Genomic DNA, 25,549 nt, shown 5'->3' on the forward strand with positions numbered 1-25,549 from the left:
AAATTCCTCCTCTCCTTGAGAATGAAAAGGATTTTTTAAAAACAAGTAAATCACAAAGCTGCTGCTTTTTATAAACAATTCTTCCCATTGATGAGGTCACTTTTATTGGGCGGCTGCTACTAGAGAACAAATGGCGTTTCCACCTGTCATTGACTCCCTTTACATGTGGTAATTAAGCGCCAGCAATAACCCCGCGGGTACAGCACATTACGGCCATATACGGAGATGACACGGCCTCTCTGCTCGCTGCCTTGTTACGGTGCACCCCTCCGCTATTCGCTTGGTATGGTCCCGGGTATAAATGCGCACTGCCCCGCCCCCTGGACGCTGTAGTGGCAGCTGTCGGCTGTGAGGTGCAGCAGTCATGGCTTCTTGGAGGTTTCTCAGCTCCTCCGTCGCGCTGTGCCCCGGAGTGCAGGGACCGTGTGCCGCAGCCGACCATGCGTCAGAGCCATGAGCGCTGGAGGTGGGTATGACAGCCATGGTGGACAGTGGCCGCCTCCTGTGTGTGGTGTGAGGACTGCTGTGTATTACTAGGTGTGAGGCTGGAGTGTGCGGTGTCCCCTGTGAAGGGCATAGGACGGGACAGTGTACGTGACTTTGCAGCAGTGTAGTAATGTGCGCCGCCCATCAGCAGGTACTCACTGCTCCAGTGACAGCAGGTGACACCCAGGACTGTGACCGTGTGCACGGGGTCTGCCAAGCCCCTGCACAGGTTACACTTCCACTACTGTACCCTCTGTACAGACTGAATTGTCACACAGCTCGGCTGGCAATTGTCCTCTGTTATCAGCCACTTTCAGGTCACTTTGTTTTTTTTTTTTGTAGTATTCTTGCTATGATCTGTCCTTTTTGTGTCTTCTGTTTAGGTATCCCCACTGATGAGGAGCAGGCGACGGGCCTGGAGAGGAAAGTCCTGAACTCTTTGAAGAAGGGAGAGGTATATGACATAATTAACGAAGATAATTAAGACTGAAATGTACAACTGGGGGCGTTAGAGTGCTGCTCCCCCCCCCCCCCCGTCCGTTAGAGTGCTGCTCCCCCCCCCCCCGTCCATTAGAGTGCTGCTCCCCCCCCCCCCCCCCTGTCCGTTAGGGTGCTGCTCCCCCCCCCCCCCCGTCCGTTAGGGTGCTGCTCCCCCCCCCCCCCCGTCCGTTAGGGTGCTGCTCCCCCCCCCCCCCCGTCCGTTAGGGTGCTGCTCCCCCCCCCCCCCCGTCCGTTAGGGTGCTGCTCCCCCCCCCCCCCGTCCGTTAGGGTGCTGCTCCCCCCCCCCCCCCGTCCGTTAGGGTGCTGCTCCCCCCCCCCCCCCGTCCGTTAGGGTGCTGCTCCCCCCCCCCGTTAGGGTGCTGCTCCCCCCCCCCCCCCCATCCGTTAGGGTGCTGCTCCCCCCCCCCCCCCCCCGTCCGTTAGGGTGCTGCCCCCCCCCCCCCCCCGTCCGTTAGGGTGCTGCTCCCCCCCCCCCCCCCCGTCCATTAGGGTGCTGCTCCTCCCCCCCCCCCCCCCCCGTCCGTTAGGGTGCTGCTCCCCCCCCCCCCCCGTCCGTTAGGGTGCTGCTCCCCCCCCCCCCCCCGTCCGTTAGGTTGCTGCTCCCCCCCCCCGTCCGTTAGAGTGCTGCTCCCCCCCCCCCCCCCCCGTCCGTCCGTTAGAGTGCGTCTAGGACAAGGCTGAGCCATGTTCACACACTTATATCTTACTCCTTGTGTTTACTGTTTGTTTTTTTTACAATTTTCTTGTATTGTGCCAAGTAGTGGAAAAACCCTCCTTACTATATCCCTCAGTGTAAAATGGAAACAAACTCCCCTCCTGTGCGGGTGCCATTCTAGCAATGTGAGTGCTGGGTCTCCCTGGTTTCCCATGATATTTGTATACCGTGTGAGTGCTGCAGCCAGTCTGCTGCTAATGGGCCACTGTTCTCACACTTTCCTCTGATGTCCAAAGTTCATCTCCAGGAAGTGTGAGCGAAGCAGCCTGTTCGTGGCTGCTGATTATTCCATATGGGACCGGGAGATCTATTGCTGACACTGTTGGAACGACGCTGGTGTGGAAGGGGAGTTTGTTTTATACCGGGTAATACAGCCTTTAAGAAAGGGGTTGTCAAGTCTTGAACAAACCATTTTAATATCCTTGTGTGTTTAGAGGAACAAACATTGGCTTTGCCCACTTCTCAAAGTTGTCTAAGCTGGCTGGGACACACATGTGTCAAGAAACTATTTGCTTTCAGCAACGAAAAGTTGTGCAAAAAGCGACATTCCAATCGGTTTTACAGTAGAAACCTGGTGACACTTGATGAGTCTGGGACAAAGTGAAACTGGCTGAAGAGGGGTCCCCGTCTTCAGATGCATCTGTAGGTCTTGTGCTTGTGATGTAAAGTTTGGGTCCTGGTGGCATCCCCTATACTTTATTGGTGTAGCTGCTAGTCACACCCTGGTGTATATGGGGCATTATTAGTGACCTGCTAGACAGTCTAGCCACAGGGAACACACATCTGGTCACTTCTGTGTTCTGTAGTCATGCTTCCCAGGTCCTATTTCTTGGCGCTTTTTTATTTAATCCCTTATATAGCGCCTTTAATTCCAAAGCACTTTACCGACATTATCATCACTGTCCCCATTGGGGCTCATAATCTAAATTCTCTATCAGTATGTCTTTGGAGTTTGGGAGTAAATTGGAGGAAACCCACGCAAACACAGGGAGAACATACAAACTCCTTGCAGATGTTGTCCTTGGTGGGATTTGAAGCCAGGACCCTATAACAGAGTGGGGAACTAGGAGAAACTGGATACTTTTTCCAGCATATAAGACAGGATGGGATATGTAGTCTAGGAATGATGGCAGTATCCACAAATAGGCATGAGAAGAATTTTTTTTATTATTTATTTATTTTACTATGAACTAAAAACTAACAGGCAGGTAGTTGCTAACTGCCTGTCTGTGCCTGGTGTCTGTCTCTGCCAGCACAGAGCGGTCACAGACTGCTCCTGCTGGTGATTCAGCGGCTTCCATGGACGTCTTGTCAACAGAGCAGATTCTTCTCTTCTGCTCTGTTGACAGCCAGCTTCCTGCTGCCTAACTGCGGAGAGCCAGCTGTCAATCAGTATGACTGTAGTTGGATAAAGCAGGCAGGTAGTTGTCTCTGTTTGCAACTACCTGCCTGTTAGTTTTTAGGCCCAAAGTAAAAATAAAATGGCCCTGGACAACCCATTTAATGATACTTTGGCAGCATCGTTTAATAACGTTGTTCTACCTTGCTTCTCACTGTGAAGGACTCCAAACATCTGTCATGTGGCAACAACTCAAGGGGTAATGCCACCAGATTACTTTTTTTACGTTCTTTCTCATGCACCCTCTCCACAGGTCCTCAGTGCATATGGATGTCATAAAGCAGAATGGGGTGCTAACCATGTACCCATCACTTTAGACATCATAGTGGGGAGGAAGGGTTTCTCCTGCTGTTGACATACTTTGGCCTCCATTACATTGATCACTGCTGGCAGGAGTATTACAATAAGTTTGTCCTACGACAGCTTCTTTCCAGACCTTATTATAAGATGGTGTTCTTGCTTCAACACAGGTAAATAGTGCAGGTCTGAGATTAGGCAATGTACTGTATAGCTGTGCATGGGATCTATTGTGCTGATTTCAGAGGATCAACCGTGTAAGTACAGCAGTGCCTATCAGGAGTTTCAGGCCTTGTTCCAGTTATTCCTTTGTTTCCAGGAGAAGTAAAGCAAATGACCGACCTCTTATACAAATGTGGATTAAGGTCAAAGTCCATAATGAGTCCTTTGCAGGAATCTCTCAGTGTATCTGGATTCATGACAAGACATTGCTAAATTATTTTGTTCAGTGTCTTTAAATAAACGTTTGTGTTCTTTACATATACAGGTGCATCTCACAAAATTAGAATATCATCAAAAATTTAATTTATTTCAGTTCTTCAATACAAAAACTGAAACTGATATTATATAGTCATTACAAACTTAGTGATCTATTTCAAGTGTTTATATCTTTTAATGTTGAATATGGCTTACAGCCAATGAAAACACAAAACTCATTATCTCAGTAAAGTAGAATAATTAACAATAAACACCTGCAAAGGCTTCCTAAGCGTTTACAAGGGTCCCTTAGTCTGTTTCAGTAGGCTCCACAATCATGGGGAAGACTGCTAACTTGACAGATATCCAGAAGGCAGTCACTGACACACTCCACAAGGAGGATAAGCCACGAAAGGTCATTGCTAAAGAAGCTGGCTGTTCAGAGTGCTGAATCCAAGCATATTAATGGAAAGTTGAGTGGAACGAAAAAGTGTGTAGAAAAAGGTGCACAAGCAATCGGGATAACCGCAGCCTTGAAAGGATTATTAAGAAAAGGCCGTTCAAAAATTTGGGGGAGGCTCACAAGGAGTGGACTGCTGCTGGAGTCATTGCTTCAAGAGCCACCACACACAGACCTATCCAGGACATGGGCTACAAGTGTCGCATTCCTTGTGTCAAGCCACTCATGACCAATAGACAGCGCCAGAAGCGTCTTACCTGGGCCAAGGAGAAAAAGACCTGGACTGTTGCTCAGTGGTCCAAGGTGGTGTTTTCAGATGAAAGTAAATTTTGCATTTCATTTGGAAATCAAGGTCCCGGAGTCTGAAGGAAGAGTGGAGAGGCCACAATCCAAGCTGCTTGAGGTCTAGTGTGACGTTTCCACAATCAGTGATGGTTTGGGGAGCCATGTCATCTGCTGGTGTAGGTCCACTGTGTTTTATCAAGACCAAGGTCAGCGCAGCCGTCTGCCAGGAGATTTTATTGCACTTCACGCTTCCCTCTGCTAAGATTTTTGGAGATGGAAATTTCATTCTCCTGCAGGACTTGGTACTTTTGGCAGTGTGGACAGGTGCCAATACCTGGTTTACAAACAACAGTATCCCTGTGCTTGATTGGCCAGCAAACTCGCCTGACCTTAACCCCATAGAGAATCTATGGGGTATTGTCAAGAGGAAACATTTTTCATGCTGTTATAAAGTATTCTAATTTACTGAGATAATGACTTTTGTGTTTTCTTTGGCTGTAAGCCATAATCATCAACATTAACAGAAATAAACACTTGAAATAGATCATTCTGTCTGTAATGACTTTATATAATGAGTTTCACTTTTTGTATTGAAGAACTGAAATAAATAAATTTTGATATTCTAATTTAGTGAGATGCACCTGTAAGTGGTATAACATTTACAACTCATTTTGTCTTTTTAAGGATCCTTTTAACGTCCTCAAGCCAAAATCCTATGCATGAACCAAAGAGAATCCACACATTGTGCCGTCAGTCAATAAGCAGAGACTTGTGGGCTGCAGATGTAAGTTTCATTTCAGTGTAAAACTTATAGAAAGGGTGATTAACCCCTGAAAGCTGTACAGATTGGTCATGAGCACATGTCACTTTGGGCTGTGTGCCAGATATGTACACCATGCCAATTAACCCATCAGATACCACCGTCAATCACAACAGCAGCATCTAAGTGGTTAAAAGGGAGAATACTCCCTCTTTAACACTATCTGCTCATCGCGATTGTAATCGTGGGTGCCAATAGTTTGCATTGCACCCCGAGGTCCTCAGATGACCTCTGGGTACAGTTGTCTGTTGGACCCTTTTTATGGCAGTGTCTAACAGACTGAGTCAGTGAAAATCTCACGGGTCTCATGCACTGTATTGTGAGTACTACGTGAGTACTGCAGTGTATGGGACCAGGAATTGGTGAGAAATGTTCATGTTCCACAGTGGTACTAGGTTAAAGTAAAAGGATTACCGTATATTCCGGCGTATAAGACGACTTTTGAAGACTGAAAAATCTTCTGTCTAGTCTGGGGTCGTCTTATACGCCGGTAATGCTTTTGAACTTTCAGAAATTGACATGCGGGGATACTCTGGGGGTGTTAATAAGCTGCCGTGGCTGTATCCCTGCCATGTCGGAGTTAATATAAGGTGGAGGGAGTTAAAATACGGTGGCGGTAGGTCCAGACGGTCAGCGCTTCTGTGCTGAAACAGACACATCGCTGCGTATTCCCAGCTCCGGACACAGCGCAGGGCTTCTGTGCCGACAGCTTTCACTTGTCACAGAAGCGCTGCGCTGTGTCCGGAGCTGGGAAGTTCGCATCGCTTCTGTGACAATATATGAAAAGCCGGCAATTCAGCAGCGGCATAAGCCGGCACCCGACAATTTAGAATAGAAAGAATAGAGCTTCACACATAGATTAGATAGATAGAAACATGTCAGTCACATATATATGAAGTACAGTGACAGTGTTGCTTACTGTACTTGTCATTTAGTGTAAAGGATTTATTAAAACAAATAATAGTGTTTTCATGCACTGTCTCTTTAAAAAAGCCGGCCGGCAATTCAGCAGCGGTACCCGACAATTTATAACAGACAGAATAGAGCTTCACACATAGATTAGATAGATAGAAACATGTCAGTCACATATATATGAAGTACAGTGACAGTGCTGGTTACTGTACTTGTCATCTAGTGTTAAAATAACGGATTTATTAAAAAAAAAATTGGCGTGGGGTTCCCCTTAATTTTAGTCTCTAGCGGAGGTTAAGCAGACAGCTGGGGCAAATGTTTGAAGCCTGGGAAGGGGGTAATACCCACGGAGCTTCCCAGGCTACTAATATCAGCCCCCAGCTGAATACCTAGCCTTTACTAGCTATTAAAATGGGGGACCCCCCCAAAAAAATGACGTGGGGTCCCCCCTATTTTAATAGCTAGCAAAGGCTAGGCAGACAGCTGGAGGCTGATATTAATAGCCCAGGAAGGGTGCCATGAATATTGGCCCCCTCCCAGGCTAGAAACACCAGCCGTCAGCCGCCCCAGGAATGGCGCATCCATAGGATGCGCCAAATCTGGCACTTAGCCTCGCTCTTCCCACTGCCCTGTAGCGGTGGCAGTGGGGTAATAGGGCTGGGGTTGATGTCAGCTTATAATGCCAGCTGACATCAAGCCCAGGTTAGTAATGGAGAGGCGTCTATAAGACACCCCCATTACTAACCCCATAGTCAAAGTTAAAAAAAACACAAACACCCAGAATAAAGTCCTTTAATTGAAATAAAGACACAATCCTTTATTGTTCTAAATTAAACCATACTTACCATCACGCCCATTCCAGCTGAAGCCAACGATCTCCTGCAATAAAAGAAAAATAATAAAGCAACCTCATCCTTACCTCTCCATGGTTCCCAGGACCGGTCCAGCTCTGCTACATTCACATGACAGGCTGCACCGCAGCAGAACGCTGCCATCCAGCCTGTCATCCCGCAGACACTGAGAAGCGCAGGCATGCTTGCGCTCCTCAGTGTCTGGCTGTGACGGCATCCAGATGAGCCGACAATGAACTCAGCTCACCTCCTGGACGTCCGTCACTGACAGCGTGGGAAACTTCTACTGCGCATGCAGGGAGCAGGAGAATTTTCCCACGCTGTCAGTGACGTGCATGAGGTGAGCAGAGTTCATTGGACATGATCTCGGCTCATCTGGATGCCGTCACAGTCAGACACTGAGGAGCACAAGCATGCCTGCGCTTCTCAGTGTCTGCCGCATGGCAAGCTGAACGGCAGCGTTCTGCTGCGGTGCAGCCTGTCATATGAATGTAGCAGAGCTGGACCGGTCCTGGGAACCATGGAGAGGTAAGGATGAGGTTGCTTTATTATTTTACTTTTATTGCAGGAGATCGTTGGCTTCAGCTGGAATGGGCGTGACTGTAAGTATGGTTTAATTTAGAACATTAAAAAATTGTGTCTTTATTTCAATTAAAGGACTTTTTTCTGGGTGTTGTGTTTTTTTTAATTACTTTACTAGAAATTCATGGTGTTCATGTCTAATATTGGCGTGACCCCATGAATTTCGGGCTTAGGGCCAGCTGATAATGCCAAGCTGGCCTTAACCCCTTTATTACCCAGTGAGCCACCGCACCAGGGCCCTGGATGAGTTGGGTACAGCGCCAGAAGATGGCGCTTCTATGAACGCGCCATTTTCCGGGGTGGCTGCGGACTGCAATTTGCAGCGGGTGGGGCCCAGAAAGCTTGGGCCTCCCTGCGCTGCAGATTCCAGTCCCCAGCTGCCTAGTTGTACCTGGCTGGACACAAAAATAGGGCGAAGCCCCACGTATTTTTTTTTTTTAATTATTTCATGAAATAATTAAAAATAAAAGGGCTTCCCTATATTGTTGTGTCCGGCCAGGTACAAATAGGCAGCTGGTGGTTGGGGGCAGCCCGTTCCTGCCTGCTGTACCTGGCTGGACACAAAAATATGGCGAAGCCCCACGTCAACATTTTTGGGAAAAATTAATTACAAAATTAATAATTTAGGGACTGCATCTTTATTAACCCCTCAATTGTCATTTAGTGTTAAAATAAAGGATTTTTTAAAAAGAAAATTGGCGTGGGATCCACCATCATTATAGTCTCTAGCGGAGGTTAAGCAGACGGCTGGGGCAGATGTTTGAAGTCTGGGAAGAGGGTAATACCCACGGAGCTTCCCAGGTTACTAATATCAGCCCCCAGCTGAATACCTAGCCTTTACTAGCTATTAGAATGGGGGACCCCCCCCAAAAAATGACGTGGGGTCCCCCCTATTTTAATATGTTTATGAGTGACAGTTTTCCTGCTATATACCTGCATGTCATAAGAATTTAAATTAAAAAAGGACCATGTTAAATTCAAATCTGTTTTTTTTTAAATTTTTACCGGTGTTTGGTATGCGTTGGAAAAGGGGTAGTCTTATACGGTGAATATATCCTAAACTCTATATTTTAACAGGAAAGTAGGGGGGTCGTCTTATACACCAGGTCGTCTTATACGCCGGAATATACGGTAAACAAAATGCTTGTATTAAATATAGTATAATTACTCTTAACTTTCCCACAAAGAAAAAGCCCCCACCTAGCTCTTGTGGTAAAAAATAAGTTTCAGCTTTTAGAATATGGCGATGCAAAAACAAATTAATGTTTGTAAAATATTGTTTTTAGTGTGCAGAAGTAGCAAAGCATAAAGAGCTAAAACTGGTATCGTTATAATCATACTGAACCAAACAATAAATCATTCTTACTACTAATAGCTTTCACCGCACAGTGAACCACATAAAAATATATAAAATTAATAACTGAATTGCTGTCTTTTGTTTTTTTGTTCATCCTGCATCTGTGTAAAAAGTGATCAAAAGAATGTTCTGTATCCCAAAATGGTACTTAAAAAAGGATCCAACTCCACCTGCAAAAATAAGCTCTCGTACAGCTCTTGGCTAGATAAGTTGTTGCTCTCAGAATGTAGACCAAAATTTTATTTATAAATCTGACATTGCAGTAAATGTATTGAACATTATAATAAAGCAGTCTTATCACTTATACCACACGAAAATTGCGTAAAATTTAAAAACTATTCTTTTACTGCTGTTTTTGTTCATTCTGATTCCCAATTATCTGAATAAGGCTCGGTTCACATTTATCCTGCGCTCTCCACTGAGCACTTGCGTCTGGGTTTCAGTGTAAATTCCCCAAAAAATGTGATTCAGATAGAACCCCCGACTAAACCACTCGCTATAATGAGGCAGGTGGTCACTTTGGACTCCGTCTGGTCTGTGTTCCGCCAATGTCCCATCAGTTTAGATGTCTTTTTAGCGCACAAGTGTGGGTGACCACTGTTCTGTGCATGTCTCAAGATGGATACCACTGGAACAGATGCCAAACTGAGTCCAAAGTGTCTCCACCTGCCTCATTATGGAGAGCGGTTGCATTGGGGGGTTTCATCTAAATCACATTTTTGTAGGATTTACACGGAAACTCCAGCGTAAGTGCTTAGTGTAGAACACAATAATATGATCCCAGCCTTCTATTGAAAACAAGTAATGACCCCCAAAATATTACCAATAAAACCCTAACTTAGACCTGAGTGGAGTTTTGTGCAGGATATCTATCACTGGAAACATAGGGGGTCCCATGTTACTGGTAGAACAAAGACTCTTGAAAAGCGACGGATCCCAACCCCTCAAATAAAATCCAGTGAAATCTGTGTTTCCAAATTCCCCTCCTTCTAAGCCCCCCTATGCCTAAACCACAGTAAGCAGCCACATGTTTGGCATTATTGTAGCTGGGAGAGTGCACTTAACAATTTACGGGGTGTATGTCTCCATAAGCTCCAGCTGGGCACAATATATGGGGCTACTACACTGTATGGGGGCACAATGTATGGGCATTTAAGTGGCAGATTTGCAATTCACAAGGGGAAAAAAGCCTGGCGTGTATGTTGCAAAGCAAACTCCTGTGGGGCCAAAATAGTTACTGCAGCTGTAGATGAATACATTGAAAGGTGCAATTTCTAAAATGGGGTCATTTTGTGGGTTTTTCTATTGACACCTTCGGGGTTCCGCAAATGTCACCTGCAAAATTTGTGCACCAAATAGCGCTCCTTCCTTCTCAGCCCTGATTTGTGGCCTAACAGTAACTTCTGATGACATATGGGGCATTGCTGCATTTGGGAGAAATTGCTCAATAAATTATGGGGTCCAGTTTCACCTAATAACTCTTGTGTAAATGACAAACTTTCAGCTAATAAAAAATGTACAGTTCTACCACTAAAATGTTAGTTCCATGTCCCCATATCGCAAAATTCTGCGTTTTAAAAGCCAAGGAGCACTCCTTCCCATCCGATCCCTCCGTGTGCTCAAATAGCAGTTTACACCCCCATATGGGGTACTACCACGTTTAGATATAATGGTCATACATCTAGAATAATGTACAAGACCATAAACTCACAGAATCCGCTCAGTTTGTAGTAGTACAATAAATTCAAGCACTGAAACATAACCTTTTATCATTTTCTTTCTTCCAGGTGAAGAAGATAATTCTCAAGTTATCTGGTTCTGGGCCCATGATGGGCAGGTAAATCGCTGCCCACAGTGTGGCTCTCACTACAAGGTTGTCCTTGATGAGTTTCCACACTGAAGAGGACTTGTATTACTATTGACAGCCATATGTTAAAGTTAAAAAATCTTTTATTAAATACTTGATATATTGTAATGTGTTTTATTTTCATTAGCATTGGTCGTGCATACAGAACAATGCTTAACAAAGCTAACGTTCTCCCATCCTTTGAATTGGAGTTGACAAAGGTCTGTAAGAATTTGGCAGTTTGGATGGGCAAGATGCGTTCTGTAGTCTGGATCTCCACTCTGGCTTCCACTAGTGGCTTCTGCAGGATAAATTATAGGAGTGGTTCGAAACTAATAAGGATTTTAATCCTAAATGTCTTTCTATTGTACTAATCTAATCGCTCTTCTAATTGACTTTAAGAAGTCACTGCTGTTCCCTCTTTAGTCTAACTTTTTTTTACCTACTTTGTTCTGATGACCTTTTTTGAGAATCCCCAGAATCTCCTAGTTATCTGGGAGCCTTGGCTTGGTCACTGCCGCAGCCCCTGTCTCCACCCTGAAACACGGAGTCATCATTGACATCAGTTTCAGGGGTAGGGTTATTCCCTGCTGTACGGAGCATGTGACGGTTGTCCATTCTGACTCTGTATGAGCTTCCTTGTCACTGTGTAGTACTAAAGTGCACACAGTGTGCTCCCTCGCTAGCCCTAATGGGAAGAGACTAGCCGACAAGAGTGCACTTGGTGTGCATTGTAAGGTGAGGGGACATGCAGAGTACAGCAGGGACTGCCCACCCCCTGAAGCGGATGTCACGGACTCTTCATTTCAGGGTGGAGATGAACTGTAGCAGTGACCGCTGCCCTTGATGTCCTGTTTGAGTATCCCATCATGCACTGTGGATTATCAAATGAAATGTAATCAAAGTGGGAGTAGGTAAAGAAAACTGTTAAAGGGAGTTTCTAATTACAATTTTAGATAAGCTATTAGAATCTTACTACATAAAGAGCTTAATGTTGAGGTGAGTCTGAGAAAAGAATCAGCTGACGGTGGAGCCATGTTGTTGTAGATGATGACAAAAGGGAGTGTTTTCCTATTGAATTTTTAAACGGCTTAACCCTGTCAGCCATGCCAAGTCGTTGCCTTATCCTTAAAGATATCGAGCCACCATAAAGAATACAGTTAACCAACCAGAAAAGGTAGAAATAAATAATTTTGTTATTTAGAGATTCAAAATTATGCTTCATTCAAAAGATACCAAGCTTTTTTATTTTTTTGAATTCTGCTCTCTGGCGCCCCCTGGTGTTATTCCATTCCGTTTTGGTAGTGGGTGATCAGCTGGTCGCGTTTGCACAGTACCTGTCATAAGAGCCCCCCAAGTCCACACCCGCAGTGTGCACAATGTATTCTGTGACAAGTCTGACAGTCTGCTGTAAGCACAGTGTGTGATTCACCCCCTCCCCCTGCACTCACAGCTCCCCTCCCGGTGAGATGGTTCTGCTTCACAGCCTAAGCGCAGAAGGTGTCTCTCTGCTATTGTGCTTACAAGTCTGTGATGTGAGGAAGAACCATCTCACCGGGAGGGGAGCTGTGAGTGCAGGGGGAGGGGGTGAATCACACACTGTGCTTACAGCAGACTGTCAGACTTGTCACAGAATACATTGTGCACACTGCAGTTGGGGGGGCTCTTATGATAAGAACTGCGCAAACTCAACCAGCTGATCACCCACTACCAGGACATATTGGAATAAAGCCAGGGGGCGCCAGAGAGCAGAATTCAAAAAAATGAAAGCTTGGTATCTTTTGAATGGGGCATAATTTTGAATCACTATAAATTACAAAACCATTTATTTCTCCCTTTTCTGGTTGGTTAACTGTATTCTTTATGGTGGCAGAACCCCTTTACCCCCGAGGGTGGTTTGCACGATAATGACTAGGCAAATTTTTACAATTCTGACCACTGTCACTTTATGAGGTAATTACTCGAACGCTTCAACGCTTCAATGATTCTGAGACTGTTTTTTCGTGACATATTGTACTTCATGATAGTGGTAAAATTCCTTCGATATCACTTGCGTTTATTTGTGAAAAGCTTGGAAAATTTAGCAATTTTCAAAATTAATTTTTATGACATTACATCAGAGAGATGTCACACAAAATAGTTAATAAATAACATTGCCCACATGTCCACTTTACATCAGCACAATTTTGGAACCAACATTTTTTTTTTATTTTTTATTAGGGAGCTATAAGGGTTAAAAGTTGACCAGCGATTTCTAATTTTTAAAACAAAATTTGCAAAACCATTTTTTTTTTTTAAGGGACCACATCACATTTGAAGCGACTATAAGGGGCTTTTATGACAGAAAATACCCAAAAGTCACACCATTCTAAAAACTGCACCCCTCAAGATTCTCAAAACCACATTCAAGAAGTTTATTAACCCTTCAGGTGCTTCACAGGAATTTTTGGAATGGGGAAGAAAAAAATGAATATTTACCAGTACGTCCATCATAACGGCACGACAGGAGAGTAGTCCTCTGTTCCTCTAGGGACAGGAAACACATGAGAGGTTAAAAGCCCCCCCCCATCACACCCTCAGTGTTTTTCCTGTCCCTAGCAGGAGAGGACGCTATGGAGAGGTTCTCCAAAGATAGAAGTTACCTGAGAGCCAGGGGGATTGGGGGGGTCTGAGAACTCCCCCCTTCATTCGGTCCAGAGGCTCCATGCTGATACCCCTTTACGGGGTCCCTCAGCCAGAAGACCGCCGCTTGCCGCTGTATCCCCCGGACAAGCTGAGCATTGCGCTATCCCACCGGCTGAAAGGCCGGCGTGCGCTCCACGGAGGAGCGCGGTGTATGGCTTCCGGCAGGAGGCGGAGGCAGAAGAGCGGACATCCGCTTTGGAGCCGGCGTGCGTTCCAGGGTGGAGTGCACGGCGATCGCGGTGCGAGACTTCTGGCCAGGAGGTGGAGTCAGAAGAGCGGACATCCGCTTTGGCCGGCATGCGTTCCAGGGTGGAGCGCACTCCGCTTCTCCTTCCGGCATTGAGAAGAGGGGCTTCGGCACCCAGAACGCACAGGTGCCCGGAGGCAGTGGTGAGCCTCCAGGGCATTAAGAATAGCGATTATCGTTGGGGGCGTGGCTACCACCTGGATCAGGTAAGACCCTATAAAAGGGTACACCTCAGCCACACACTCTGACACCATGGAAGCTAATCCTTCACGGTCAGAAGCCCCTTCAGAGTCCCTGGGCTGTGTGAGTACAGCATTAGGCCCTTCTCTGGTTAAATCAGAGTATTCTAGGACAGATTTTTATAGTAAATCTCCGGTGTCCTTTTATATTTTTTTATGGATTAGGAGAGGGGAACCCAGAGGTCTGGATCTGCTTCCAAAAAATCAAGACGATGTGTAGACTGTAACACGAAGCTTCAGGACTCGTATAAAAAGCGGCTGTGTAAAAAAAAAATGTATAGCCGAGGTCCTAAAGGAAGAAAAAACTTCTTTTTTGACGGATACAAGATCTATGATATGTGAGGAGGTCCAGAGTACAGTCTCGAGCCTCATGCCTTCCCGTACGCAGCCGTCACCCCAAATAGTTCAACCCTCTCCTCGCCAGAAAAGACCTAGGTGGGAGGTGGAAGAGGTGTCTGAGGAAGGAGAATATTCAGATTCCGCATCAGAGCACAGTCTAGAAGAGGATGAGGATCGCTTCTCTCAGTTACCCTCACAAGAGAGAGAGAAATATGTCTTCTCTACGGAACATACGGATGAACTATTAAAGTCCGTCAGGCGTACTATGAACTTGGAGGACACTCAGGTCTCCTATTCCAGACAGGATGAAATGTTTGCAGGTCTGAGAACTCAGAGAAATAGAGTATTCCCTGTAAATGAGCATTTAAAATCAATGATTATGGAGGAATGGGAAGAAGTGGAGAAAAGACTCATTGTGCCAAGAGACTTTAAATCCCATCTTCCTTTCAATCCGGAGGACATCAAACTTTGGGAGGAAATCCCTAAACTAGATGTCCCAATAGCGAAAGTGGCTAAGAAAACATCCATCACCTTTGAGGATTTGTCTTTCCTCAAGAACGCAATGGATAGGAAGGCAGAGAGCATGCTCAAGAGGAGTTGGGAGGCCTCAGCAGCCATAATTAAGTCAAATATCGCTGCCACTTCAGTGGCAAGATCCATGTGCCTTTTGGTTGGACGAGCTGTCAGATCAAATTAGGTCGGACTTCCCTGTAGAGATGCTATCAGACTCTCTTCCCATGTTGAAGCTGGCAACGCAATTCATGGCTGATGCCTCGGCCGAATCGGTCAGATTCACAGCTAGATGTAGCGTATTATCTAATACAGCTAGACGGGCGATATGGCTAAAGATGTGGTCGGGGGATAGCCACTCAAAGAATAAACTGTGCTCAATTCCCTTTTCGGGTGCTTGGGTCTTTGGTCCAGTGTTGGACGAGATCCTAGAAAGAGCATCCGACAAGAAAAAAGCATTTTCCCCTTCTCCCATGACAGCACCACCTGAGAGAGGGTATCCGCCCACCAAGGACAGGAACCTACTGAATAAAAAGGCGGTACCTCTCCTCCGCATCAGTTTTGGTTCCTGTCCCTGATGGGAGCGTCACCAGGTGGTACCTCACGTACCTGGATTATGGACGGTGCGGCCTGGAGGCCGTGGAAGCAGCAGATGGTCCCTGTTCCCAGCCCGTCTGGCTGCTGCCCGGGTCTGCGTGTGGGGAGGAGGTGCTGTTTTTTTTTTTTGGATTCCTCCCCGCGTGCGCCGGGGCCTGCAGCCGGGTCTGCGCCTCGCAAAGATGAACTGAGCGCGCCAGCCGGCAGGTCTTCTGGGCTGCGCACGTGGGGGTCGCGTCGCACCCTGTGACGGAGCGCGCCGGAAGTCCGGGCTGCGCACGCGCGGGTGGGAAGCTGTCATCCCGCTGCAAGCGCGCCGTGTGCCGCTGGGCTGCGCACGCGCAGAGGCAAGTGGATCTGCGGGTAGCGCGCCAGCTGGCTAAAGTTTAAAAAAAAAAGAGATTGAGATGAGCACGCTGCCGGAAGGGGAGGAGCCTAAAGGAGGTGGAGCCCTACTGCTTTTAAGGATGGGGAGCAATCAGGATGGCGGTGTCTGCATCCCCACCATGATGGATGAGGAACCGCAGTCACCTGGGCAGCAGCTGTCACCGCCACAGGAAGTACAGCAGCAGCCACAGCCATCAAAGCCGCGCAAGCAGCTCAAACAAATGGAACGGGAATCTCCCCATCGACAAAGTCACAGCAGTGAGGGGCGTACGAGTTCCGGCAAGACTGGTCAGAAAAGACTTCGTCAGTCCACCTCCGCCAGATGGGAGCCCTCATGTGAACGGCAACCACCGCCTCCGGTACCCTAGTCTGAACGGCAGTGTGGTGAGTGATCTTCGTGAAAGTCTCACCTTGAATAATGTGCTTCTCTCTCTCTCTCTCTCTCTCTCTCTCTCTCTCTCTCTCTCTCTCTCTCTCTCTCTCTCTCTCTCTCTCTCTCTCTCTCTCTCTCTCTCTCTCTCTCTCTCTCTCTCTCTCTCTCTCTCTCTCTCTCTCTCTCTCTCTCTCTCTCTTTTCCTCCTTCTCCTTTTATTTCTTGGGGCAGGAGGCGAAGAAGTGTAGTGCTAAAACTAAAAACAGGGAGTGTGCTTTATGCAAAATCGGTCTTCCCACCTCCTATGCCAAAAACCTATGCTCGGACTGTATTCAGAAAACCATTGCAGAGGAGTCCCCCAGGTTTTCTTTAGAATTAAAGGATCTAATCCAGACAGAGGTCAGAGAGTCTTTAAGAGGCTTAACCTCACTCAAAAAGAAGAAGCGAAAACTAGTTTCTTCAGAATCAGAGGAATCAGTGGAGTCCCGTTTTACGAGAGAACTGCCTTCCTCCTCTAATCACTCCTCATCGTCATCGGAGTCTTCGGATGATGATGGGGGGGGCAGACCTTGTTTTTCGGTTGATAATACTGAGAGACTAGTTAAAGCCGTCAGAGGGACTATGAGTATTACCGATAACATCCTGGACTGTTCTGGGCACTTTGGTATGTTCGGGGGCTTAGACCAAAGGAGGAGACGCTCATTCCCGGTCAATGACAGGATTAAATCTCTGATAGAAAGGGAATGGAAGAAACCGGAGAGGAAGGGTTAGCTGCCGTCATCCTCCAAGCGGAGGTACCCCTTTGAGGATGAGGATGCGGCTAAATGGGACAAAACCCCTAAGATTGACGTGGCCATTTCAAAATCTTCAAAAAAATCCACTCTGCCCTTTGAGGATTTAGGAGCCTTAAAAGACCCGCTGGATAAAAAAGCGGAGTCCTTCCTTAAGCAAACCTGGGAGTCGTCAGCAGGGGCCCTTAAACCGGCAGTAGCAGCGACCTGCACTGCTAGATCTATGATGATCTGGCTTCAACAATTGGAAGACCAGATCAGGGGGAATGTGTCCAGGGAGAAAATTCTATCAGACCTTCCTCTTGTGCAGGGAGCGGCTGCATTCCTGGCAGATGCATCGGCAGATTCAGTTAGGCTGGCTGCCCGGTCTGCAAACCTCTCTAATGCAGCCCGTAGGGCGCTATGGCTCAAGAGCTGGCCAGGGGATGTGCAGTCAAAGTCTAAACTGTGCTCAATCCCTTGTGAGGGGGACTTCTTGTTCGGCAAAGGTCTAGATGACATCCTAGATAAAGCCGCAGACAAAAAACATGGATTTCCCACGGTGTCTGGTTCCCGATTTAACAGTTCCTTTTGGAAGAGAAAATACAGCCGCAGTAAAGCTCCCAGAGACCAAGGTAGCTGGAAAGACCGAAAGCCGTATAACAGAGGCTTCATGTTTGGGGGTCCCTCCTCCGAGAATAAGAAAGCCCCTAAGTGACAGTTCCCCCCCCAGGTGGGAGGAAGATTGTCCCACTTCCTGCCTGCCTGGAAGGAAATTTCATCCAATTCTTGGATCTTAGGGATAATCAGGAGGGGGCTCACATTAGAGTTCAAAAGCAGGCCCAAGAACACTGTCAAAATATCAGCCCCCAGAGGTTTAGCGGAACAGATAGCCTTACAGCAGGAAGTTCTCTCTCTGCTCATGAAAGGAGTTCTGGTGGAAACACCTGCACCCGAGCAAGGAAGAGGATTCTATTCGACTCTCTTCCTAATAAAGAAGCCGGACGGCTCCTTCAGGACCATTGCGAACTTAAAGAGACTGAACGACCATTTAATCTACAGGCCGTTCAAGATGGAAACAATAAAATCGGCCATAAAGATGTTATTTCCGGACTGTTTTATGTGCGTCCTCGATCTGAAGGACGCCTACTACCACGTCCCGATTTTGCCAGATCATCAACAGTTTCTAAGAGTAGCTGTACAATTCGGCAGGCACGTAAGGCATTTTCAGTTCGCAGCTCTTCCCTTTGGCATTTCCATGGCGCCGAGAGTCTTCACAAAAATCATTCTGGAGGTCACAGCGCACTTGAGGGAAAGATATTTTGGTCATCCTTTATCTGGACGACTTCTTAGTAGTGGGCAGATCAAGTTAACTCTGTGCTCTAGCCCTGGCGGACGTCATGGCCAGTCTAAGACGCCTAGGTTGGCTGTTAAATCTGGAGAAGTCAAGGCTGGAACCAAAGAGGGTTCAGTCTTTCCTGGGTCTCATTCTGGACTCAGAAAACCAAACCTGTCTTCTGCCAGAGGAAAAGAAGCTGAAGATCAGATCCCTAACATCTCAGGTTGTCAGCAATCCGACCATGACCCTGAGGAGTGCAATGTCTCTGTTGGGTACAATGACGTCTTGCATCCCGGCGGTTCAGTGGGCCCAGCACCATTCCAGATGTCTTCAACAGGAGATTCTGGCAGCGGACAGGCGGCTCAAAGGTCGCCTGAATGGGAAAATATCTCTTCCAGATGTTGTGATCAACTCCCTGGACTGGTGGACATCTCCGGTCAACCTATCTTTGGGGGTTCCTTGGACCTTCCAGGTGTCGGATACTATTACAACAGACGCAAGTGCGGAAGGTTGGGGAGCTCACCTAAGGGATCGTTCTGTACAAGGCCTCTGGTCGGACAGCGAGACAAGTCTCTCTTCCAACATGAAAGAGCTGTTGGCAGCCAGAAACGCGCTAAAAGAATTCAGTTCTGTTCTTCAGGGTCCTCACATCAGGATAATGTCAGACAACAGATCAACAGTCGCCTACATCAATCATCAGGGGGGTACCAGGTCTCTCCCTCTGATGTTAATAGCGGATCAGATCTTCAGGTTTCCCGAGAGTCGGCTGGTTACGCTCTCGGCACTGCATATAAAAGGGGAAGAGAACATTAAAGGCCGATTTCTTGAGTCGTCACATCTTGAAACAAGGAGAGTGGGAGTTGAATCCAGCTGTTTTTCAGCAGATTGTGGCTCGGTGGGGACAGCCCCAGATAGATCTGTTTGCAAACAGACACAATCGTAAGACCGAAACCTTTCGCTCCCTGAATCCAAAAGAGGGGGCGTTTGCGGTGGACGCGCTGCAGATTCAGTGGGATTTCACTCTAGCTTATGCCTTTCCCCCTTTAGTACTGATCCCTACTGGTTCACTTGGATGAAGAGAATGTCCCAAGCAGATCCATGGGTTCTTCCGGACATCCCGGATCTCCTCAGGCAGGGCCCAGTCTGTCATCCCCAAAGAGCGGGCCTGCATTTGACGGCTTGGATTTTGAGAGGTCTCTATTGACGCAAAGGGGGTTTTCTCTGGATCTTGTTACTACCCTTCTAGCAAGTAGAAAGCCGATAACTAGAATCTATGGTAGAACCTGGGCTAAGTTCTTGTCTACCTCGGGTCAGTCTGCCAAAGGGAGGATTCCTATTGAGGCCATACTAGAATTCCTCCAGAAGGGGTTAAACATGGGACTAGCCACCAGTACTCTTAAGGTACAGGTATCTGCTCTGGGGGCACTGTATAATTATGACTTGGCAGCAAATAGATGGATCATTAGATTTATTAAAGCCTGTCATAGATCCAGACCTATTCCTGTTCCAAGAATGCCTCCTTGGGACCTTTAATTTAGTTCTGGAAGCATTAACCAAACCTCCCTTTGAGCCCTTAGAGAAGGTTTCAGAAAAAATCTTAACTTTAAAGACTGCTCTATTGGTGGCCCTGACATCAGCTCGTAGAGTCAGTGACTTACACGCACTATCCGTTAACCATCCATTCACTCAAGTATGTATGGATAGAGTAATCTTAAGACCAGACCCGGCCTATCTTCCAAAGGTAGCCTCCAAGTTCCATAGGACGCAAGTAATCACTCTCCCTTCCTTCTATCCTAATCCTAGGGATTCTGAGGAACATAAGCTTCACACCTTAGATGTTAAGAGGGTGTTAGTCCAGTATTTGGAAGTGACAAAAGCCTGGAGAAAGAGTGACGCTTTTATTTATATCCTTTCAGGGGGCTAGGAAAGGACTTAAGGTTACAAGGGGGACCATAGCTAGATGGGTCAGGGATACTATTACTTTAGCCTACTCTTCTAGCAATCTGCCGGTTCCTGAGAACCTGAAGGCCCATTCCACCAGAGCGGTAGCTGCTTCCTGGGCTGAGAAGGCGGATGTGCCCATCGACATTATATGTAAGGCGGCAACTTGGTCATCCCCCGCTACATTTTACAAACATTACCATCTTGACCTTTCCTCTTCTACTGATCTGTCCTTTGGTAGAAGGGTGTTGCAAGCGGTGATCCCTCCCTCTGGTATTTGATCTCTATAAATCTCTCAGGTGGTGCTGTCATGGGAGAAGGGGAAAAGATCCTAGTTACTTACCGGTAACGGGATTTTACAGATCCCATGAAAGCACCCTATTAATTCCCTCCCCTTTATCACTGTGGTGTGCACTTTTTTAAGGTGTTTAGTACATATGTTGAGGTGGTGGTTATGTATTAACCTGTCTTCGGAGGCCCTCTCATGCTCTGAAACAAAACTGATGCGGAGGAGAGGTACCGCCTTTTTATTCAGTAGGTTCCTGTCCTTGGTGGTTGGATACCCTCTCTCAGGTGGTGCTGTCATGGGCTCTGTAAAATCCCGTTACCAGTAAGTAACTAGGATCTTTCCCGAGGATAGGGTTAAAAGATACCGGCCCTTTCGTGGACCCCGTCGATCCCCTAAATGTGATTACAGGGGTAAGGGTAAGACTGGGAGATGGTCTTACAGGAAGGGAGGAAAGGACAGAGCAGATCAGGTCGCCTCTGGAGCCCCAGCTAGACCATGATGCCATTGGAGTAGGGGGCAGGCTTCTTTTCTTTCAGGACAAGTGGGTGTCCATTACAAAAAATCAATGGATCCTACGTTCCTTAGGGGAAGGTTTCAAAATAGACTTCTCCCATGCCCTCCCTCGTCGTTTCCAAATCACTCGTCCTCGCTCCCTCGTAGATCTCAAAAGTCTATGGCAGGATATAGTAGTCCTTCAATCCCTACACGTGGTGAAACAGGTCCCCCCTTCAGAGCAGGGTTTAGGCCATTATTCCTCCCTCTTCTCGGTGTTAAAACCCTCGGGCAAATGCCGTACGATTATAAACCTCAAGCCCTTAAACCAGTGGGTGGAATACAAAAGGTTCAAAATGGAAGCTATAAAAACCAGCATTCAATTGATAGAGAAGGGATCGGTAATGTGCACCCTAGACCTCAAGGATACATATTACAATGTTCCAATTCACCCAAGTCACCAGCAATAACTAAGGTTCGCTCTAGAGCAGGAGGACACAGTACACCACTTTAAATTCACTTGCCTAACCTTCGGTCTGTCCTCGGCCCCCCGAATATTCACAAAGGTTATGACAGAAGTAGCGGCCTTCTTAAGAACACAGGGGGTTATAATCATCCCTTACCTGGACGATATATTGTTGGTGGCAGAGTCAGTCTCTTCTCAGTCAACAAGAGCATACGATCGAAACCCTGGAATATTTGGGGTGGAACATCAATTGGGAAAAATCAAGCCTCCATCCAAGTACTACAAAAGTATTTCTAGGGGTACTCTTAGATTCCAGTCTTCAAAAGTCCTCCTTGCCCCAGGAGAAAAGAGAAAAAATAAAACTGGAAATTTACAACTTCGAGATACGGAAGACCAGATCGGATCTTAGGACTGATGACCTCATGCATTCCGAGCGTGAAATGGGCACAGGCCCGTTCAAGGCCGTTACAGAAGTCGATCCTGTCCGTTTGGAACATACTACCATCGGGGTTAGACAAGAAAAAGACTGTCAAGAGAGCTAAAAAACTCCCTTTCCTGGTGGACAGACCCTTCAAACTTAGAAAATGCAGTAGACTGGATCCTTCTTCCTTCAATCCAGATCCATACGGATGCCAGCCAAAAAGGCTGGGGAGCAAGCATAGGAAACGGATATCTACAAGGGATGTGGCCCAAAGAGATACAACACAGGTCGTCAAATTTCAGGGAGCTAAAGGCGGTCTGGGAGACTCTTCAAAGATGTCAGCATTTGCTCAGAGGAAATCATGTAAACATTTTCTCAGACAACAGCACCACCATCGCTTTTCTTCGTCGACAAGGAGGTCCAAGAGGGAAAAGGTTACAATCCTTGGCGTCAAGAATTTTCTACTGGGCGGAGAGAAATGTCCTTTCAATATCGGCTATTCATCTAAGGGGGTCCGAAAATGTGGTAGCAGACTTTCTCAGCAGAGCAAGAGTTGGTCCCTCAGATTGGGAGCTGAATCCGGAGGTGTTTCATCAAATCATTCAACGATGGGGCACCCCATTCATAGACCTGTTTGCAACAAGAAAAAACAGGAAGCTGCAGCCCTTTTTTTTCTTGGACCCAGCCGACAGCCCAGAAGGAATAGATGCCCTTTCTCAATCATGGGGGACAAAACTGGTGTACGCCTTTCCTCCAGTCCCTCTCATCTCCAGAGTACTAAGGAAAATCCAACAGGAGAGGGGAGCTCTTATTCTGATAGCGCCCTACTGGCCCAAAAAGAGCTGGTTCCCTCTGCTACACCGGATGGCAGTGGATCTCCCATTCAGACTCCCAGCCAGGAGAGATCTTCTATTGCAGGGTCCCTTGTTACATCCGAACATCCAATTCCTCCAATTGACAGCATGGAACCTGAGAGGCGGATCCTAGCCTCTAGGGGCCTTACCCATTGGGTAATTACAACTCTACAAGCCTGTAGGAAACCAGTAACGTCAGCCATCTATACTAGGATTTGGAAACAGTTCTGTAGCTTTGCAGGTCAGTCTGTGGGAAATTCGTCTCACCCCAATATTCCAACGATATTGGATTTCCTCCAAGAGGAGTTTGATAAGGGTCTGAGGCCAAATACGTTAAAAGTTCATATCTCGGCCCTAAGCGCTTTTTTGGACTACTCCTTAATAGACCACCCATGGATATCAAGGTTCATAAAAGCAACTTCTCGTTTAAAACCCACGATAAGGAGTCTAGTACCGCCGTGGGATCTGAACCTGGTGTTGAGGGCTTTATGTAAGTCTCCCTTTGAACCCCTAGAAGAAACATCAGTAGACCTGCTTTCTATGAAATCAGCCTTTCTTGTGGCAGTTACTACAGCGAAACGGGTAGGCGAGATCCAGGCCCTCTCAGTTCTGGACCCATACCTTAAGATTGTGGAGGACAGATTGGTTCTTAAACTGGATCCCTCCTTTCACCCTAAGGTGGTGTCCAGTTCAAACCTGAACCAAGAGATAATACTGCCGTCTTTCTGCCAGTCCCCCAAAAATGAAAAGGAAAAATCCTTCCATACCTTGGACGTCAGGAGGGCAATTGTTCGGTATATAGAAATCACAGCCCCCTGGAGGAGAGACTCAAACCTTTTTCTGCAATTTTCGGGTGTGAATAAGGGCAAGAAAGCTTCTAAGCAGACTCTAGCAAGGTGGTTGACAAGGACTATCGCCCTCGCGTATGAATCTGAGGGGAAGGATCCACCAATTTCCCTTTAAAGCTCATTCTACTCGGGCAATCTCCGCTTCATGGGCAGAGAAAGCTGGAGCGTCAGTGGGCCAAATTTGCCAGGCAGCAACCTGGTCCAATATAGCCACATTTAGTAAACATTATAAATTGGATGTATTGTCCAGTCAACAATTAGCCTCTGGCCGTAAAGTCCTTCAGGCAGTAGTCCCGCCCTAAATGTTCCATTTCTTTTGATTTGGTCTGTCTCCTGTCGTGCCGTTATGATGGACGTACTGGTAAAATAGGAATTATTCCTACCGTTAATTACATTTCCAGGAGTCCATCATAACGGCACCATATTTCCCTCCCCTGCTCTTGACACTAATGTGAATGTAACATTGGTATATGTATATAATAAAATAGAGTTGCATCCATCCTGGTTTGGTGATTAATACTAACACTGAGGGTGTGATGAGAGGTTAAAAGCCCCCCCCCCCCATGTGTTTCCTGTCCGTAGAGGAACAGAGGACGTAACTCCTGTCGTGCCGTTATGATGGACTCCTGGAAACGTAATTAACGGTAGGAATAATTCCTATTTTTAACTTTTTTCCACAAAATTGATCTTTAAGGTCCAACTTTTTTATTTTTACAAGGGTAAGAGGAGAAAATTGAACCTAAGAACTGTTGTGCAATTTGTCCTGAGTATGCCAATACCCCATATGTGGGGAAAATACACTGTTTGGGCACACGTCAGGGTTCAGAAGGGAAAGGGGCACTGTGTGACTTTTTGAATGCAAAATTGTCTGGAATCAAGAACGAATGCCATGTCGCATTTCGGGAGCCCCTGATGTGCCTAAATAGTGGAAAACCCCCACGATTGACTCCATTTTGGAAACTACACCCCTCAGGGATTTTATCAAGGGGTAAAGTGAACATTTTGAACCCAGAGGTACAACAGAATTTGATAACATTAGGCCATTCAATTGAATAAGTTGTCATTAGTCTTGAGCTCAAGTGCTCACTACTTGAGTTTGCATCGGGTACTCAGGTATGCACCATGTATCGCGGGTGCTCGAGTGACATGCTCGAGTCCCCGCCCTGCATGTTTTACGGTTGTTAGACACCCCCAAAAAAAAAGATACGGGTATCGCTCGTGCATGGCAGGTGATCCCAGCAACATTTTTTTTTGGGCCGTGAAGTATATGAGGCAGAGACTCGAGCATGTCACTCGAGCACCCGTGATACTCAGTGCATAACCAAGCACCCAATGCAAATTCAAGTAGCGAACACTTGTGCTCAACACTGGTCTCCATATAGTCATTTTTTTTTTTTTTTGCCCGACCCTAACCCTAAAGTTTATTTTTTACGCCATTCCTTGTGTGGTATAAGCGATTAGATGACTTTATTCTTCGGGTTGGTGTGATTACAGTACAGCGATACCAGATTTATAACGAGTTTTTATGATTGACAGCTGTCACACTAAAAGACGCTTTTTTTGCAGAGACTATTTTTTACATCGCCCTATTTTGAGAGCTATAATGTTTCCATATTTTGGCCGACAGTCATGTGACTGTATGTTTTTTGTGGGATAAGTTGACCTTTTTATTGGTACCATTTTCGGGCACGTTACATTTTTTGATCGCTTTCTATTCTGATTTTTGGAAGGCAGAATAAGCAAAAACCAGCAAATCCGGAATTGATTTTTTTTTTTTTTTATGCTGTTCAGCGTGTGGTAAAATTGATAAGGTAGCTTTGTTCT

At 46.6% G+C, this 25,549-nt stretch overlaps 1 protein-coding gene and 1 pseudogene across 1 annotated transcript; both read left to right on the forward strand.

The window, feature by feature from the left end:
* Positions 1-364: 364 nt before the first annotated feature.
* LOC141227841 (cytochrome c oxidase subunit 5B, mitochondrial-like) lies at positions 365-12,093 on the forward strand (annotated as a pseudogene).
* Positions 12,094-12,922: 829 nt separating this feature from the next.
* LOC141227842 (uncharacterized) lies at positions 12,923-19,856 on the forward strand. Its single transcript, XM_073667267.1, has 2 exons — positions 12,923-13,874; positions 15,840-19,856. The coding sequence occupies exon 2, from the start codon at positions 17,998-18,000 to the stop codon at positions 19,225-19,227; it is 1,230 nt and encodes a 409-aa protein (XP_073523368.1). The 5' UTR covers positions 12,923-13,874; positions 15,840-17,997; the 3' UTR covers positions 19,228-19,856.
* The last annotated feature ends 5,693 nt before the right edge of the window (positions 19,857-25,549 follow it).

Source organism: Phyllobates terribilis, unplaced genomic scaffold (assembly GCF_046119375.1).
Source record: "Phyllobates terribilis strain yellow unplaced genomic scaffold, ASM4611937v1 Scaffold_430__1_contigs__length_1590877, whole genome shotgun sequence".
Classification (NCBI taxonomy): Eukaryota; Metazoa; Chordata; class Amphibia; order Anura; family Dendrobatidae; genus Phyllobates; species Phyllobates terribilis.

Bases quoted from the DNA above. Each gene is read 5' to 3' on its own strand.
- LOC141227842 (XM_073667267.1), top strand. From the start codon at position 17,998: ATGAAAGGAGTTCTGGTGGAAACACCTGCACCCGAGCAAGGAAGAGGA.